The 17,218-nt window shown below is 46.2% G+C and overlaps 1 protein-coding gene across 2 annotated transcripts in view; it reads right to left on the bottom strand.

Moving 5' to 3' along the window:
• The window catches only part of DOCK5 (dedicator of cytokinesis 5), a 191,165-nt gene that overhangs the window by 111,394 nt on the left and 62,553 nt on the right, over positions 1 to 17,218 (bottom strand). For both annotated transcript variants that reach the window (XM_090290277.1, XM_090290278.1), the window contains exons 3-4: positions 5,437 to 5,477; positions 576 to 631 (exon numbers count right to left, since the gene is read on the bottom strand). In XM_090290277.1, the coding sequence (XP_090146403.1) occupies positions 576 to 631; positions 5,437 to 5,477 (97 nt within the window). The remainder of the gene's footprint in view (positions 1 to 575; positions 632 to 5,436; positions 5,478 to 17,218) is intronic.

The following is a 17,218-nucleotide window of genomic DNA, read 5'->3' as shown; positions in this document are numbered from 1 at the left end:
TTCAGGCCGAGTTCTCACCCTGCTCAGCTGCCCCGGAGGCAGCACCTTCCAGGACAGATGGTGAAGTGAACAAGAAAATACCCACAGCACAATGACGTTTATCCCCAGAGCACATCCATACACATCATTTCACCATTTCTCATCAAGCTCCTGACAAATACAGGGCCTGAGGCTAGCCGACCTGTCCGAGATTCAGGGCTGGGCTGTACAGGACCCAGCTTGCTCCTCTACCTCCCAGAGTTCCCACATGGAGCCTCAGGTCCCCAGCAAGAGTGTCCAATGTTCACGTACGTGCACACACACACGCACACCACCAGGGAACAGGTGGTGCAAGAGGTGGGTAAAGACCCCTCTTCTTTCATCATCTGTCTCTACTCTCCTGGGCAAGGGTGCCAGGGAGGGACATAATCAAAAGAGAAGACAGAAGAAGGAATTGTGCCAGGAAAAGATATTTTTCTTTCTTTCTCCCTTGAAGAGTGGAATTAATGAGTCAAGGGAAATAACATGCATAAGGCATTTCTCAATCATTTTACGTCTTCATCATCTTTTAAAGGTCTTCCCCAAATGGAACTTACCCTCGGTCTTCCACAGTTGCCTCTTTCAAATGGATATACGTTTCAGGGAAAATACCCTATGGAGAGAAGAACTTGGTTATACAGCTGTGAAGATCTCAGCCCAAAGGGAAGAGCATGGACAGCAGCGAGGATGAATGGAGGGAGAAAGGAGCCAGAACAAGAGGTGCCATCTGCAGTCAGGCTGGTAGGACATCAGTCCCACTGGCGCTACCTCAGTGCAATCATGGCTGAAACATCAAAAGGTATTTATGACTTGGGTCCAGAGAGCTTAAGGTAAATGCTTCATAAATGAGCAGGCAAACATACCAGGGTAAGCCTGGAGCTGCAGTGAAGGCAAGGAGTTTACCAGTGAGATCCTAACCCCTTCAGATCTAATTGAGGTGAGATGATTCCTGGTCAAGGGGGTCACGTGATTAGTGAGACAGGGGGCTCGTACTTCGTGGCCCACAGAACTGTAGTGATTTTCTGAAGCGATTCCTCTCAGCACTTACCCTTTAACTAAATGTGCCCCAATTAGTATCAGTTATCTAGTTATTTTTAACACTTTCCACTCTCAAATTGCTCTCCCTTCTATCAACTTAAAGGCAATTCTACATTGGTACTGGGACGTTGCCCCGGGAAAAACCAAAGCGCACAAGAACCTAAAAGAGAGACTGGAAACTGGTTTGCAGAAACCAAAGGAATGAAGACCAGATCCAACCAACAGGAGGAAGCAAGTCATGGGTGTCAGTTTTCTTAAATGCCAAAAGCTTCTGTTGCTTAACCATGAGGTACGGTCCTCAATAACCAGAGAAACTGCTGTCTGGAAATAGCACTGTGGTTCTGTTTTATGGGACTTTGCATGCCGGACCAGCAGAGGTAGGAGAAGAACCTGTTTAACAGGCACCATGGGTTTGGCTGGAAAAGTCAGTGTGTCAGGGTAACACACCACAAAGGTGGGAGAGGGACATCCTCGGGCCACTCAGAGACAGAAAACAAGTGGATTTCAGCCAGGGCCCATGTGTATCTAGTTTCGTGTGCTGTATTTATCTGTACAAGAGTCTTCTTTCTCCTTTAACCCCTTGCCATGAAGACAGGAAATGGCAAACAAGATTTCAGGTGAGCAGCTCCCAGCACTGAGATGATGGGGGTGGGGGTGGGTGGGGGGGATCCTGTCACTGCTGAGTCAGAAGCAAAATGGCCCTTCTTTCCCACCAAGCAAAACAAAGCAGAAAAGCACACACCTTCCCCTCCTTGCTCTAAGAAGGGACAGGCGTAGGGTGCACTGTCCCAGCTCTGCCTTTTACAGGACCCAGGACACATGCCTAGGCAGGGTAACATGACCTCTTTCCTTAGAGGGACAGAATTCAGAGTGATGTTGGAAAAATGATCAGTTAAAAACAAACAAAAATACAACGTGTGTATAATTCCTTCTGGGCCTGAATTCTGGGGTTCTGAAGCTTCCTTTCTGTCTGTCCTCAGGATGCATAAGGAACTGTGGTGTCTCTTCTGAGATGCTAGCATGAATGTTGTACTGACTACCATGGGTGTGGAGAACAAGGCAAGGCTGCCCAAAGCTCAGTGAAATGAGCCAGACACAAAAGAAAAGACAAACACTATAGGATTCCACTTATACGAGAAATCCAGAGCAGTCAAATTCATACAGACAGAACACAGGACGGAACTGCCAGGGTCTGAAGGGAAGGACGGATGGGGAGTGAGCATCCAATGGGGACAGGGTTTTAGTCCTAGAAGATGGACAAGTGCTGGAGATGGATGGTGGAGATGGCTGTATAATAATGTGAATGTACTTACTACCCCTGAACCATACATTTTTAAAATGATTAAAACAGGAATGTTATGTTATATATATGTGTATATATATATATATATATGTGTGTGTATATATATATATCTTTTAATAAACAAATGTCCAGAACTCATAAAAAGGTAGAGTGTTGGATAAGGATGAACCACTTGAGGTGGCCGTTCTGAAGAGCCACATTTGGGGGTTAAATAAGATGTAACTCTGCTAGTCCCAAAGACTATCCTTGCAGATGATTTTCCAAATCCAGAAGGGAAAGGACCAGTTAAATTGTCATGCACTCATATCTGGTAACTGGTCTCCTCTGAATAACTGGGAGCATTAGAGTTATGCTGTGACACCTAAGCAGATAAGTTATATTAGGTGTACAGATATGACAATTTTCATATTAAGAGTACATTTATTGTATTGTGTTACCACTCTGTTATTTATAGGCATCATCCTTCCATGATGGCATAAATCCACTCGCAGACATTTAATTGCTCTGGTAAATCAGAGGCTTGTAGAACTTCTCCGGTGCCATTAGGACACAGGGAAAGCCAGAATAAACCTGGGTGATATATTTCTGATCTATAGCCTTCCCTTTCTCAATGTAACCTACTTACTCACTTGATTTAAAAAGATAAATAAACTAATGATTTTCTAGATACTGCCCTTATCCATAATCTTGCAAGGATCAATACTGGTTTCTGCAAGCTCTTGGTTTCTTCAATTTGTAAAACCACTAGCTCCTTTTATTGCCACTCTAAATGGCTATGTCTGCTTATAAATGATACCAAAAATTTCCATTAAAATAATAGGCCTTTCAAATAGCTCTTCCCCTAAAGACTGGCAAATGAAGAAAACATTAGCAGAGGATTTCAAATAGGCTTGATCTCTTAATGAAGGGGTGTCAAAAAGCTGAACCTAATTCATGACAACTGACTTTCAATTCCCTCTATTTTTCCTGGATTGCCCACAAAAAAAAAAGATATTTCAACTTAAAAACCAACAAGTAAGTGCACGGCCCTTGTCTGTACTATCATTTCACTGAATTACAAAGTTTAATGATCAAGAACTAAGAGAAACCCTTACTGAAATAATTCTTCTAAAGGGCGAAATTTACATTTTCAATAAGGGTTTTCAGAAAATACAAAAACATTAAAACCACCTCCAGAACTTGTCCTTTAGGTCCTAGTAGGGCACCCCCACCTACCCACTTTTCAAAGCAGACAACAAAGGCAGGAGCCAGATCCTCTGCTGCATCAGGAGCTGCGGGATACCTCGGCAACCAAGGCCATCTCTGCCGGCAAAGCTTCCTCACACACTAGACTCTGTGAAAGGGAAAGCTGTGCTCTGCGGTCCTGTTCCAACACGATTCCCATTCACCAGCTAAACGTCAAGAACTTTGTCCTTTAAGTTCATATGATTTTACCTGAGATTGGTATGTTTGTTGTTTATTTTTAAAATTAACTTTTTAAACAATAGGGAATTAAGGGACATGAGTATTCTTGCACTTTAATACATATAGAACTTCAAAATAATGAACTCTAATTATGCTCTGAAATAACTACACTTCCATAATTACGAGTAAAGTAAATACTGAGAGGGTTAAACCCAAACCAAGAAGCAGAAGTGTAGTAAATTCCAGGCCCGCCTGTCTAACCAGCATCCCAACAGAACAGAAAGGTCTCCCCCAGGTCATGCCATCCAAGGTCCCTATTTGAAGGCTAGAGAAATGAAAGTCAGCAAGATGTTAAATGAAAGTAATTAAGCTGGAAATGAAGACATGTGGTATAAGCAACCATCTGTGGGCAGACAAATTCAGCATCAGGGTCTGGGGAGGAATCCAAGGAGCAAAACTGTGGGAGCTGATAGTCATATCACCAGCAAACACTCCTTTATTTTGGTAGATGATTAAAGTTAACAAAGCGTGTGCGTGTCCACGCAGGCAAGTGTGAACACAATGTGGCTGAAGCGGCAACAATATGAGGAGCTTGCCCACGGCAGGCCTGGGGTTCACGGTCCACAGCTTTGGGAAGCTGTCTTTCCAGCCCTGAGCCCTTTAGGAGGCCTTGAGCAAGGGTTCTTCTATCTCCAGATAAGAGCCGTGGGTTTTTTTTTTTGTTTTTGGTTTTTTTTTAATTTACCTCTTGATAAATTCTGAAAAGTTGCCAGCACCCCTTTCCTAAGTCCCTATTTTGCATGTGAACTAACTGTGAACTACTTGGCACTGGCTCCAAGGCTCTTTCCATAGAGCGCTGACATGCTGCGCTGGCCCGAGGGGCAGTGTCATGGGGGAAGCGCTGACCTGGCCTAAATAAACCGGGGGTAGGGGGATTAACATCACTAATCAATTTTCGCTTGATGATCAGTCGTCTTGGCACTGGGAAAAGGAACCCACTACTCACAATGAGATAAATTTTTATGGTCACCCAATACTTACTATACTACGATTTAAAATACATAACATATGTAAAAATATGGACCGAAGCAAAAGTTTCCTGAAATACTACTTACCGTGGCATTCCATTTTCTTTTCTATTTTTCAGTTCTGTTTTTCAGGAAACAGTGGCTATGACCTACTCTACTCCTTTCCTGAGGTGTGAGGGGCTGCCGGGCGCACAACCTGAGTGAGGACTGCTGCTCTGGTCGGTCCGTTGTGCAGAGAAGGAAAGAATCAGGGGAACAGGGGCCCTTTAGTTCTGGGAGTTTAGCACTGGATCTAAAGGAGAGAAGAAGCATGCCCCCGCCTCCCCTCCTCAAAGTCAGAGCCAGGGATTAAAGGTCACTGCTGCACCACGCTGCTTGGCTTGAGGGACAGGGAACAATAGGCATGCAGCAGCCGGCCTGGCCTGTGAACTCCCCTCCAGGTCTCTAGCCTGAGTTGGCTGGTGGGATCTGTACTGTTTTACTGGAGCACTGAGGGCAGACAATCTGCTTTCACATCCAAAGAACAGCCATCAAAGAGAAAGCAAACTAGGTCTAGAGACAGCAGAGAGCAGATATGGGATCAGACAGCACAGCACAAAACTAGCAGACAGATTTCACACTCAAAAGTTGAATGGTAAGCCATACCTTTTTGGATTTATTGTGGAGGGTATATCCTCGGTACCAACCTGTCAAGGTATAAGAGAGCACAAATCTTTTATGTTATCTGAGGCAGTATAATAAATATGTGAGCAATATACATTCTCGCGTTGTCAGAAGGCTAGAATGGGATCTAAGACACAGGAGACAACACGTTAGAAAGTGCACATTTTGGTTTATTTACAATAAAAATATACATCAGTTTTAAAGCTTTATTTTCCTAATAACTAAAGGATTTAAAATTCTTTCAGAACCATGCTTCATCCCTGCTCCTTCGGACAAAGGACAGATCAAAAAACAAGACAGAAGGCAGCCCAACCTCTCCGCACCTTGATCGACACCTTAAGTCATTCAGTAAGTGCTTTTGTATAAATGAATCTGGACTTTCATCCATATATATATACATTCTACAGGTCACCTTACACTATTAAAACAAATGTTTTAAAACAATCTCTCTCTCTCTCTCTCTCCTCCTCTAGCTCTCTCTTCTCCCTCTTCTCCTTCCCTCCCCCTTTCTCTCCCTCTCTCTCTCAAGTTCCAAGCATAAGAACCACTATTTTGGAATAACTTTAAATTGGAGTAGGAAATCTTATGTATACAAATATTTGCACCTAAAAAATTCACATACTAAAACAACATTTCAAATAATTCTTGGCAATGTTATAAGCACCCCCACAGTGAAAAGGTTTTATGTCTGCTTGATGAGGCTTTAAGAGAAGGCTTTAACTTCCTTTTCAAAGTCCCAATACCATATACGTATGGATGTTCTCCTGACTCTATCTAGTAGAGAGAGTATACAATTTAATCTGTCCATAAACACATATTTTATATTAAATATTTATTGAACACCTACTATAGGTAATTCACTGTAATATTTTCCCTCATTCCCCACACCCATCAGGTATCCTATTGTGAGAGGTACATATGTGTAAGGCAGACACGAACGTACAGAAATTAGATAAAAGCTGTAATTAAAATGTTAGGCCGTTGCTAATAGGGTGCTAGATCTTTCTTGTCATTTGTTCTACATAAAATAGACACACAATCTATTTTGGACATGTTAGAAAGAGAAAGTTGAATTTACCTTCTTTGTGCATAGACTTAATAACATTTCAAAAACTTTAAAAACTTTAGATCTGACTTCCGGCCAAGATGGAGGCTTAGACGGACACGCTAGGTCTCCCTCTACAACTAGAGAGGAATACAACTACTTCAAAACAAAGGATAACTAGAAATTCCAGAAAATAAAACTACACGGAAGCCCAACATATGAAGTTATAAACCAGCGGTGCCATTTGGGCAGGTAAGAGTTAAAGAGGGCAGCGCTGTTTGCGGTCAGCGGCGGGGCTGCGAAAAAGCCCGGAGGCAGTCAAGCCCCTGGCAGTGCGCGACCCCAGCGCTGGGGAAAGCAGCCACCGCATCGCCTTGAACAGTGAGGCCCAGGGGGGCGGGAGGACGGATCCCGGTCTCCTAGCTGAATAACTGTGTGAATCCACCTTGGACCCCCGCCCCCAAAGAAAGCACCACAGGGTTGCGAAATACGTCGCGGACAGGCGCCGGGCGCTGATTTGTGACGCGTACACAGGCACTGCCCCCGATAGCCGGCCCAAGAAAACAAAACGCATCTGTCAAAATGAGGCAGGCAACTATAGAAATACCGGTGACACAACTCACCAGACAACAGATAGAGAACCTGACAGATGAACAGATAAGAAACCTGTCAGAGGCTCAGTTCTGGGCCATTGTTATCAGGTGGCTTACAGAATTCACAAAAGAGCAGGAAAAAGATATGAAAGAAGCGAAAAACATTCATAACGAAAGGAACAAAACCACATACGAGACAGATGGTGAGGAAAAAAAATCCAGAGTTCATTTCAACAAACTGGAATATGGAGAAGGAACAAGCAGTCAACCAATGCAGAGAGAGGAAATGGGAAGCAACAATGAGAGGATCAGAAACCTCTGGGACAGCTATAAAAGGCCCAACATAAGAATCATTGGTTTGCCAGAGAGTGAGGAAGATGAACTAGAACTTGAAAAATTGAGTGAAAATATAATAAAGGAGAACTTCCCAGACTTGGGGAAGGGAATAGACTTGCAGGTCCAGGAAGCAAGGAGAGTTCCCAAGAGACTGGACCCAGGGAGAACCACTCCAAGACACATTATAATCAAAATGTCAAAAATTAAAGATAAAGAGAGAATCTTAAAAGCAGCAAGAGAGAAGAAAAGAATTATGTACAAAGGGGTCCCAATTAGACTATCAGCTGACTTCTCAAGGGAGACCCTACAGGCAAGAAGGGACTGGCAAGAAATATTCAAAGTAATGAAAATCCAAAACCTACAACCACGAATACTCTATCCAGCGAAACTGTCATTCAGAATAGAAGGACAGAGAAAGTGTTTCCAGGACAAAATAAAACTGAAAGAGTTCATTAGATCCAAACCACTGTTATATGAGATGTTAAAGGGACTGGTTTAAAAAACAGAAGCTAGGGAGATGAAACAAAGGCAAACTAAACAGGCAACGAGAGTGGAAAAGGAACTGTGGGTACGGGAAGCATATTGGGGGGAGGTCAACAGGGAGGGGGAGTGGGGAGAGGGAGGGAGATGATATAGGAATTGGGGATCATGGTAGGAGGGAATGAAATAGACGGAGAGAGGTTGGGAGGAACTGTATGCACAACTAATGGACATAATCTAAAAGGGGGGGACAACTGGAGGGAGGGGGGGCCACCGGGTGGAGGGGAGCAGAGGGAAAGGAAATTGGCACAAATGTAATATTTTAATCAATAAAACACATTAAATCTGAAAAAAAAATAAATAAATAAAAAAAATAAAAAAAAAAATCTTTAAAAACTTTAAACTGTCAGTATTCAAAAATTTAACAAATTTTGCTATTTCTTTTTCCAGGGAGAAATGGGATGTTGTCCTGTGGAATCATTATAGGTTTGCATCAAGGGCTATGGAGGAGAAAAAGATACTGGAACATGAAATACTGTTCCTAATTTAGAATACCAGAGTGTGGGAGAGATCCATATGTAGCACAAAGCTAAATACTTCTCTCGAGTCTCAAGTCTTACCATTGGCACACACTTGCTTGGGTCTGCTGACACCTGAAAGCACTGTCACCTGAATGAATGACTTCACCTTCATCCTGGGGTGGGAGGGGGCAAGCTGAGCAATAGTACTTCAGTCTCTTCCAACCAGTTCTCACCTCCCAATGTCCTCTAAACCAAGCTATTATAATAGAGATCTTGCTACACTTTCAGAGAGGAATTTACTGGTACTTTTGTAAACAGTATTTTTGCACAGCCATTCATCACAGAATTATGCTTCCTAAACCTGTCATTTTTGAAAACCTATTTTACCTCCTCTGGAATCATGGTACGTGTAACACCCCTATCTAAAGGCACAAAATTACCACACTGAATTTGTAAAAGTGAACATCTTGCTTGGCATTAGGCAGTAGCAGAATACTGCCTGTGCCTGGAGTTGTATTCATATACCATCAGGACTCCATAAATTCCATTGCTAATAACGGCAAGGGATATGGTAACAGCTCAAGAGTAGCTCTGCGCCGTTGAGTCAGCTCTGCCTCCTGGGGACCCTATGCATGACCTACGTCCACAGAGCCTTCTTCTTTTGGGGGGGTCAGTGAGGGTATCACTGTCTTTTCCAATGATGTGCACAAAGTAGGACCAAAGTTTTGTCAAGAGAATATTTGCTCACTTCCTCATTACTAATCTGGGTTGGATATAAGCCAGAACACAATTTTCCAATTAATCCCAATATTGAGAACGAGATCATCATAGTTAAATGTGGTAATGCGATTAGGCTTCGGAATGAATCATGATGCAAAGAGGTAGCGAAGGCATGTCAACAGCAGGGACAGCCAAGTGAGTGAGGAACCGGTGGGAGTCTCTGATGCTCTCTTAAGTTCATACATAACTGAAATGAAGGGGACGGTGGGCGGGAGGTTGAGTTCAGAGGTCTGCTCTTACCAACATTTAAAATGACAGTCTCCAGAAGTTTAGGGCAACCCTGGTGAACATCAAAAGTGAGTCTATGGTACAGCTCACTCTTCCAATCAGGAAACCAGTCATTTCTGTTTTCCTGGGACTGCACCAATTCAGAAAAAAAATCTGTCCCCTCTGATCTGCAGTACCAGAGAGCTCCTAATTCCAGTGTCCAAGTTGCTTAGTTCACCTGGTTTCTCCAACAATCTCCGTCAGTCTGCTCCACTTCACCTCCCCTGGCCAAGTGTCCCCCTCCCTTGCCAGCTCCCACGTGACAGCCCCCCCCCAGACTCTCCTCCCCTCTACCCACAAATAGTGATAAGCAGCAATTCAGGCACCAGGTGGAGAGGAGAGCAAGTGTCAGCACAAAGACTACATCTAACGCTAAGAGGACACATAAGTGAGAAGATCTCAGGTAATGACAGTGCGAAGAAGTATTCCCAAAGAAGAACATGGCAGAGATGGCTGGTGAGGGGACATCACCTCAGATGAGGTGGTCCAGCAAGGGCCGCTCTGAGAAGCTACGCAAAATCAGTGTGAAAGGGAAGACAGCATGGCGGCGGTCGGAGGGGGCGTGACTCCCAAGCCTGAATGACAAAGAGATTCCACAGGGAATAAGCACTGATGCTGGCCCACCTCTCGCAGTCAGCTGATTAAACTGGACTTGGCGGGGGCGCCCAGGCCTACTGTGTCTCAACTCCCCTGCTGATGCTGACGTGCAGCCAGGATCGATGAGCACATGCACAGGTACTACATGCCGTGGAGGAATCTGCATTGTATGCTAAGCATGATGGGAAGCCAGTGGAGGGTGGGAAGTACAGCCTGTCTCATGCTTCTGAAAGATCAGCTGCTCAGTAAGAATCACTGGTGGGAGGTGAAACAGAGGTGAAAGAGGAACATCAGTGAGGAGACTCATAGGTGCAGTGAAAGTAAAGAAAGAGAAGGAGAGACAGATTTTGAATTCATTGCAGTTGCTCAGGATTTAGCTGGATGAGCCGTGAACAGGGGGAAGAAGGGCAAATGTTCAAGAGTATTTAGATCTTGAGCTTAGGTACATGGGTAGACAGAAGCATTCTCTGGTATAGGAAGACTGGAAAAAGGAAAAGGTTAGGGCGTGGGAGGCAGAATCAGAGATGTATCTTGGCCCCTCCTGACCTGAGCCCGGGGCCACCAGTGGGACAGGGTGACTCTGACGTTTGCACGGGTGGAAGGAGGGCATTGCTGGGGCCGGGCTAGCAGGTCTCATTGAGGCCCAGGCAGAGCAAGGAGGGCAGTCACCCCTCTGGGCTGGGGGACCCACATGGGGCATCAGAACCCACACAGGAAGAGGAGGTGGGTATCACGCAGAGGACCTGGAGTGGGGATGGTGGACTGACGGACCGTCAGAGCGAGACCAATGGTGGAGGATGCATATGTGGGAGGTATGCTGGGGAAGGTGGAGCCTGGTGACACGCAGGAATGGACAGAGTAAGGAAGTGTGTTAGGAGTGCTGAAAGCCAGGTTCCTCATGGCCACAGCAGGGAGTCACAAGCACAGAGAGGAAAAACACCAGAATGAACCCTGTGATCCTGGATTGGACATGAAGGGATCCCTGTATTCTCATGACTTTTAAAAAACCAAAACAGGTCAAAATTCTATTCTATATTGATGCACACATGCATACTACCCCTAGCTCCACTGAAACACCTGTTAGTCCTCATTTTCCTGACCCTGATATAGAAGGCAAATGCCTCAGAAAAGAAGCTATGTCCCTACCTAGAGAGCAATCAGGCCAAAGGAAGCAGGACAGAGGACTCCAAGGGGAACAAACTCAGGAGACACAATATCATCGGTCTGAGGTATCAGAAGGAGGCAAACACTTCCGTCAGAAAGACTGGGCATGAACAGGGATAGGTCCACAGAGAAGCCAGGGAGACAGATGCTCAGTGATCTAAATGAGAACAGTGGTGGTGCCGGGGGCCTCGGGATTGTGTGGAAGGAGGCAGCAGGGGACCTTCTGGAGCTAGGAAATGCTCTCTGTCTTGATCGGAGCATGAGGTACACAGTTGCATTTGCTTGTTAAAGTTTCTGCAACAGTATACTGAAGAGGATTGCATTCCACTGTATATAAATTGTACTGCAGTTTTCAAAAATCATACAGAAATTGACACTAGCAATTGAACATACAAAGTAATCACCTCAAAGGAGCATAGAATTCAATGATAATGGATTGATCAAGGATTCCTGAATATTCTTGTTTGAAACTGCCTCTGAAACCAGTTGGAGGCATGTGTGAAAAAAATTAAAGAGCCATTTCTTCACTGCTTTTATTTTGTATTGTGTTTCTCCAAAGACATTATTCATCTTAATCACTTTGCGCTCCAAAGCTGATTCTGAGGAGTCCTGCTGTTTGCAAACGTTCAGCCACAGACTGGAGACTCATCTACTCGTTCAACAGAAGAGAGGCTAGCAGAGCAAGACATGTACCATCTCCATCCTTCTAAGTCTTATTTTACAAATGGGAAGAAACAGAGGCCCATGTTAACACATGAGCAAAGAAACAAAGCAGTTTCCTATTGAGCTTACCATTAGGAAGAAACGAAAGGGTAACATGGGACAGGGTGAGAGCAGAGTGGGGGGCGGTTTAGAAGGCCTGCTAGAAAATTCTCCCTGAGAAGGTACCTTTGAGCTGAGCACTTACATCACTAATGTGGTCATTCACTGATGAGGCATAAAAGCACTTATTGAGCACCAGTGTGCCAGACGTTGTGGGCAAGGAGAAGGGAAACAGATCTGTAAACAATTAAACACAAAGGGGCTTTTAATGGTAATGCTTGGAGAGAGCCTCACACAAAGAGAGAATTATGAATATGCTAAAGACTGATAAGGCAATTACTGAGGGGCACTCAGACGGTTTTTTGAACCACAAAAGCATCATTTAGACGTGGAAGTCATGGAGTGCTTGGTAAAATCCCTTTGTATTTTGCAGTTCCAGTGTAGTTTTCTCTCCCCCTCAATCAATAGATTAGTTTTTTATTGCGGTGAAAGTACATAACAAATATAAACCATTTTAAGTGCACGGTCAGCGGCACAATGCACACTCACATTACTGCGCAGCCATAAATTAAAAACAGGGGTGGAGAGGGAGCCACTGTTTACAGGCACCCATGATGGAGACAGTGAGGGGGGTGGGAGGGATGGGGAGGAGCAGGTGCTAAATCCTGTTGTTTTTCCTGTCAGCTCACTGCTCTGGTAGTTGGCTGGGTAAAGCAGTTAATTAGGCCAAGGTCAAAGGTCCCATCCCCTGGGGGCAAGGTAAGCCTGTCGGGTTTCCATGGCCACAGCCTGGGTCCCATCCCCAGTGAGTGTCCCATCAACCCTCCAAGCCTCCCAAGGCCCCTCTGGGGAAAGCTCTGGGCAGAATCAGCCCACAGGACAAAGGCAGGGCTCAGCTGTCATCCCGCCAGCCCGGGGCAGCAGGCCCACTGCCTTCCAGAACCTCGTCCTTCAGGAGGCTCACTTCCCAAATGCACTGGGCAGCTCACTGGGCTTTGAAGAGACACTCTAAGGCAACGACGGTAAAAGATTATTCTCTTCTTTTGTACCTTTTTGTGGGACAAATCAGACCTCCAGGTTGGTTATCTTAGCTGAGTTCAATACCTTTGAGATAGGCAGATAGATGTTGGAAGTCTAAGCTCCAAAGGAACTAAGAGTTCACTGAAATGTAACACCCTCACTTTAAAGAGGAAATATAGGCAAGGAACTGACTATGGAAGCTGGGGGTGCAAATGCCAATCCCCTGTCCCCCAGCTCCTCTCTTCCCCTCCCCATGTGGGGGTGGGGGTGGCGGGACAGGGATGGGACACTCACGCTGTCTCTCAGGGAAACAGAAGCGTGGAATCCCAGCAACAGAAAACACACAGGCACCAGCACACCAAGAAAGGGGGAAAGAAAGAAATGTGGTTTCCATCTTGGATGAACAAGAAGGAGCCGTGTCTTTGTGATACCTGGCACACAGCAGGCACTCAATAAATAAGCTTTTAATGAACATATTAATGAGAAAGAGGTCTCCTGGAGCTGGCAGCCATGGACAGAATAGGTAGAAGCAAGAAATGTGCAAAAGAACCTCCACCCAGAAGGCACAGCCTGACTACACGGTCACAGCACCCTTCTCTCCCCCTAGGATCCCAGGCCCAGTAGGCAGGGTGGGGCAGGGTCCTGCACCCCAACCTACGAGGCCTCCAGCAAAGAGGAGGCGCTGCACCCTAAGAGGATGCACCTGAATCTAAAGGCCTGGGGCTGCGCCCTGGTCTTTGCAGGCCACTCCATAGGACCCTTTGCTCCAGCTGTGGAAGAAGTTAAGGCTTTCATCTCTTCGACTGCCTTCCACACAGCCTCACTTTTTTCCATCTCATTACCTCATAAAACCCAGCTCCACTGCTACAATGCCAGGTCCCTCCTGGTGGCCTGCCATCGATGGAGATGTTGGAGAGCCCAGACAGGCGGAGGGACCTGGTCCAGGCGGTAGGGGAGGGGCAGATCCAATCGCACTGCACAGAAGGGGAAGATGACACATCCAAATGTCCACTGCAGAACCAGGGCACCTGTCTGTGGCTTCACAGACACCTGGAAGCTCAGTGACAAGGAAATACAATTCCCTCCCGTCTAATCAACAGCATCACTCTCACTGGCTGACTCCTTTATATTTTCTGCTTGTGGCCTTTTCTTTTTTTTTTTTTTTTTCTTTTTGAAAGCAAACAAATCCTGCTTTTAAAAAAGTGAGTCCTGGGAGCCCATGTCCTTTTGATCGAGCCTCCACCACACCCCAAAAAGTTAGTCCTTCTTGCTACTGGCTCTAAGTTCCCTCTGCTGTGACCCCTTTCTCTGACTTAATCCCGCGAGCTCCAGAAAGCAGAAATGATCAAATGCAGCATGCAGCTTTAATAATTCTGCTGCAACTCACTCTTCTGTGGGTTTGTTATCTGAGCACCACCATGCATGATGGACGAGGAAGGGGTGCAGGTTTGTGAGTAAGGAACCAATGAGTCAAGCGCAATAGATTAGAGGAGGCCACGTATTTTAAAGATTTTCTTTATTTACTTTTAGAGAGAGCGGAAGGGAAGGAGAAACAGAGGAAGAGAAACATGAGTGTGCAAGAGATACATCGATTGGTTGTCTCTCACAAGCTCCCAGTGGGGGACCTGGCCCGCAACCCAGTCATGTGCCCCGACCAGGAACCGAACCAGTGGCCTTTCAGTTTGCAGGCTGGCACTCAATCCACTCACTGAGCCACACTGGCCAGGAAAGGAGGCCACTTTTACCAGGAACTAGGCTGGACCCTCTAGGGCCTCAAGGATCTGGAAAGTATAATAAACCCCAAGCCCTGATCTCGAAGAACTTGTCATCAAATTGCTGGTGGAACAGAGAAACAGGTTGACAGGGATCTCCATGATTTCAGTGCAGGCTGAGCTTCTCATGACCCCTAAGCATCCTGAGAAGGAGCCAGAGGTGAGAGCAGAAGTACTGTAAAGGCTCCTGAATTTCTGAAGTGGCAATGGAGGCCCCTAAAGGAAACTGATCATGTGTGCATGCACTAGACAGAGAAATACCTTAGCCAAGAAGCAAGTCAGGTGAAGTGAAGACTGCACCCTGCATTCAGCACTGTCCCCAAGACCCCTTCGGCCTGGGTCACTTAGACACTTGCTACAAATTCTCCAGTGGAGTGCACCTTCAACATGAAATGGTGAAGCTGTTTGAGGACTCTGAACAAGAACCACTGGCCCCCCTTTGAGGACGTAGACAGGGGAGGGGAGACACTGTTGGGGACATGACAGGGTCAGCAGTGGTGGGAGGAGTGGAGCCCAGTAGTGGTAACAGCAGTGAGAGCCAGGGTGGCAAAGGGGAGAAGCGAGTGCGAATACGAACCACATGGGACTTTCCGAGAGTGTCAGAGCCGGAGACCACTGGGATCAGCTCGTGGGCCCCTTTCCTAACACAGGCAGGAGGCAGGATGGGGACACAAACTGTACTGTTGTCCCACAGACACACAGGGTGGGAAGGGACTGCTTCAGGTTTGGGAAGTCAGAGACGCCGCCGGGGTCCTCTGCTTATTCTGTCTGCCCCACCTGCTCCACCTAAAGGGACTGGACAAACTCCTGGGGACAGCCACTGTGGCAGTAATTCCCACCTGCAGTGCGTGGCATTGGGGAGAGGACCAGATCTCTAGGTTAGGGAATGATTCTGCTGTGCTCCCCTAGAACAGACATGCCTATCTGCTTAGACAAAGTCAGCTGCCACACACAGGTAGGGAGGCCGGGGGTGAGGTGGGCCCATGCACGCCGTGAGCTGGGAGTGCCCAGCTGGGGTGGAAGAGCTGGGGCCAGAAGGAGCTCACCCTTACAGAGACAAATCTGGGGTGGTGGCAGACTTATCTGACAGCTGTTTAAAAAGCAAAAGGACCTCACCCCCTTTGGAAAACTGTATGCTATGTCCAAAATAGAAGTGTCATTTCCTCAGAAGCCTCGCAATGTGGAAAGTATGCTCTCCGTGGATTCCAAGGTCCCGGTGGGGGCCACAGCTCTGCATGTAACAGCCATGGGGACATCTTTGAGTTCTTAACGTGACTTTTCCATCTGTACACGGCGTCGGTGACTCTCATCTCCGGGATTTGTAAGAGCTGAGGTTGAGCACAGGAGAGCCTTTGGCTCAGTGCCACAGACAGGAGTGTAAAACACCAGGCAAGTTTGGAAATAAGGGTGCCCAGTGAGCTAATCAGGGACTGGCTGCTCCTCCAGGGCTGTCACTGGGTCCTGTGCTCATGGCAGCAGGGGACGACCTGGAGTTCTCTTTTGTTTGTGTTCTGAGGAGTGTGTCTGCATTCCCTGGAAGGAGGATTGGCACCTCTCTCAATTATTCTGAAATTACTGATGATCAACCAAGCTGAGGCCATGTAAGCAGCCAGCACATCATGCGAGGGCAAGCTTCACTCCAAAGCCACAGCACCTGATAAGACATACTTTTATTTTCCAACAGAGTAAGTTCCATGACCCACGAAAATGACCGAAAGGATGACTATGGAAAGGAGAAGCAGAGGAAAAGAAGAAGAATGAACTTGGGTGGTAGAAAACCCATGTGACGGTGGCTGGAATAACTGAGAATAACCCACTTATGGTGCTGAATAACCCAGGGCCTGAACAGGGAGAATGAGCCAAGAAGACCTCAAAAGTCACCAACAGAAGTTGTTCGAAGGCCTGATTTAACATTCCACGGGCAACGAATCTGACAGTAAGACTAATTTAAAAACAGCCCCCAACCCTTCCCATTCCTTCAATTCCAACTACAATAATGAGTCTTAAACCTGCAAGGGTGAAAACTAAAACAAGAACTAAGGTTAGGAATTCTGTGTTCGTTGTTTCTGTCACTCAGAAGCTGGATGAAACTGCCAGGTGCGGTTGTGTGAAATCTTCCGGTCCCACTGTCCAAATTCAACACACACATCGAATCGTCTTGTTCGAATGGCAAACATCGCAGACAGTACTCAGAAAACAAGGGTTAGACGAATACTCCTTCTTTAACAAGAATCTTTCCTACCTCGCCTTGTCCACATCTCTCAGAGCCTGAGTTACACGTGGCAGTGAGGCACGGGAAGGACTGGAGGTCCGTGTGCTTGTGCCACTCATGGGCAGCGCAGCTTTTCCGGCAGTGCTGTCTGCTCCTCGAGCACTTCCTGTTCTGTGAACAGCCTCCGTGAGTTGAATAAAATGGAGGCACTCCAG

Source organism: Furipterus horrens, unplaced genomic scaffold (genome assembly GCF_987537825.1).
Source record: "Furipterus horrens unplaced genomic scaffold, mFurHor1.1.pri manual_scaffold_10, whole genome shotgun sequence".
In the NCBI taxonomy this organism is placed as follows: domain Eukaryota; kingdom Metazoa; phylum Chordata; class Mammalia; order Chiroptera; family Furipteridae; genus Furipterus; species Furipterus horrens.
The sequence above is the reverse complement of the archived record's forward strand: the minus strand, read 5'-3'. Positions and strand labels throughout refer to the sequence as shown.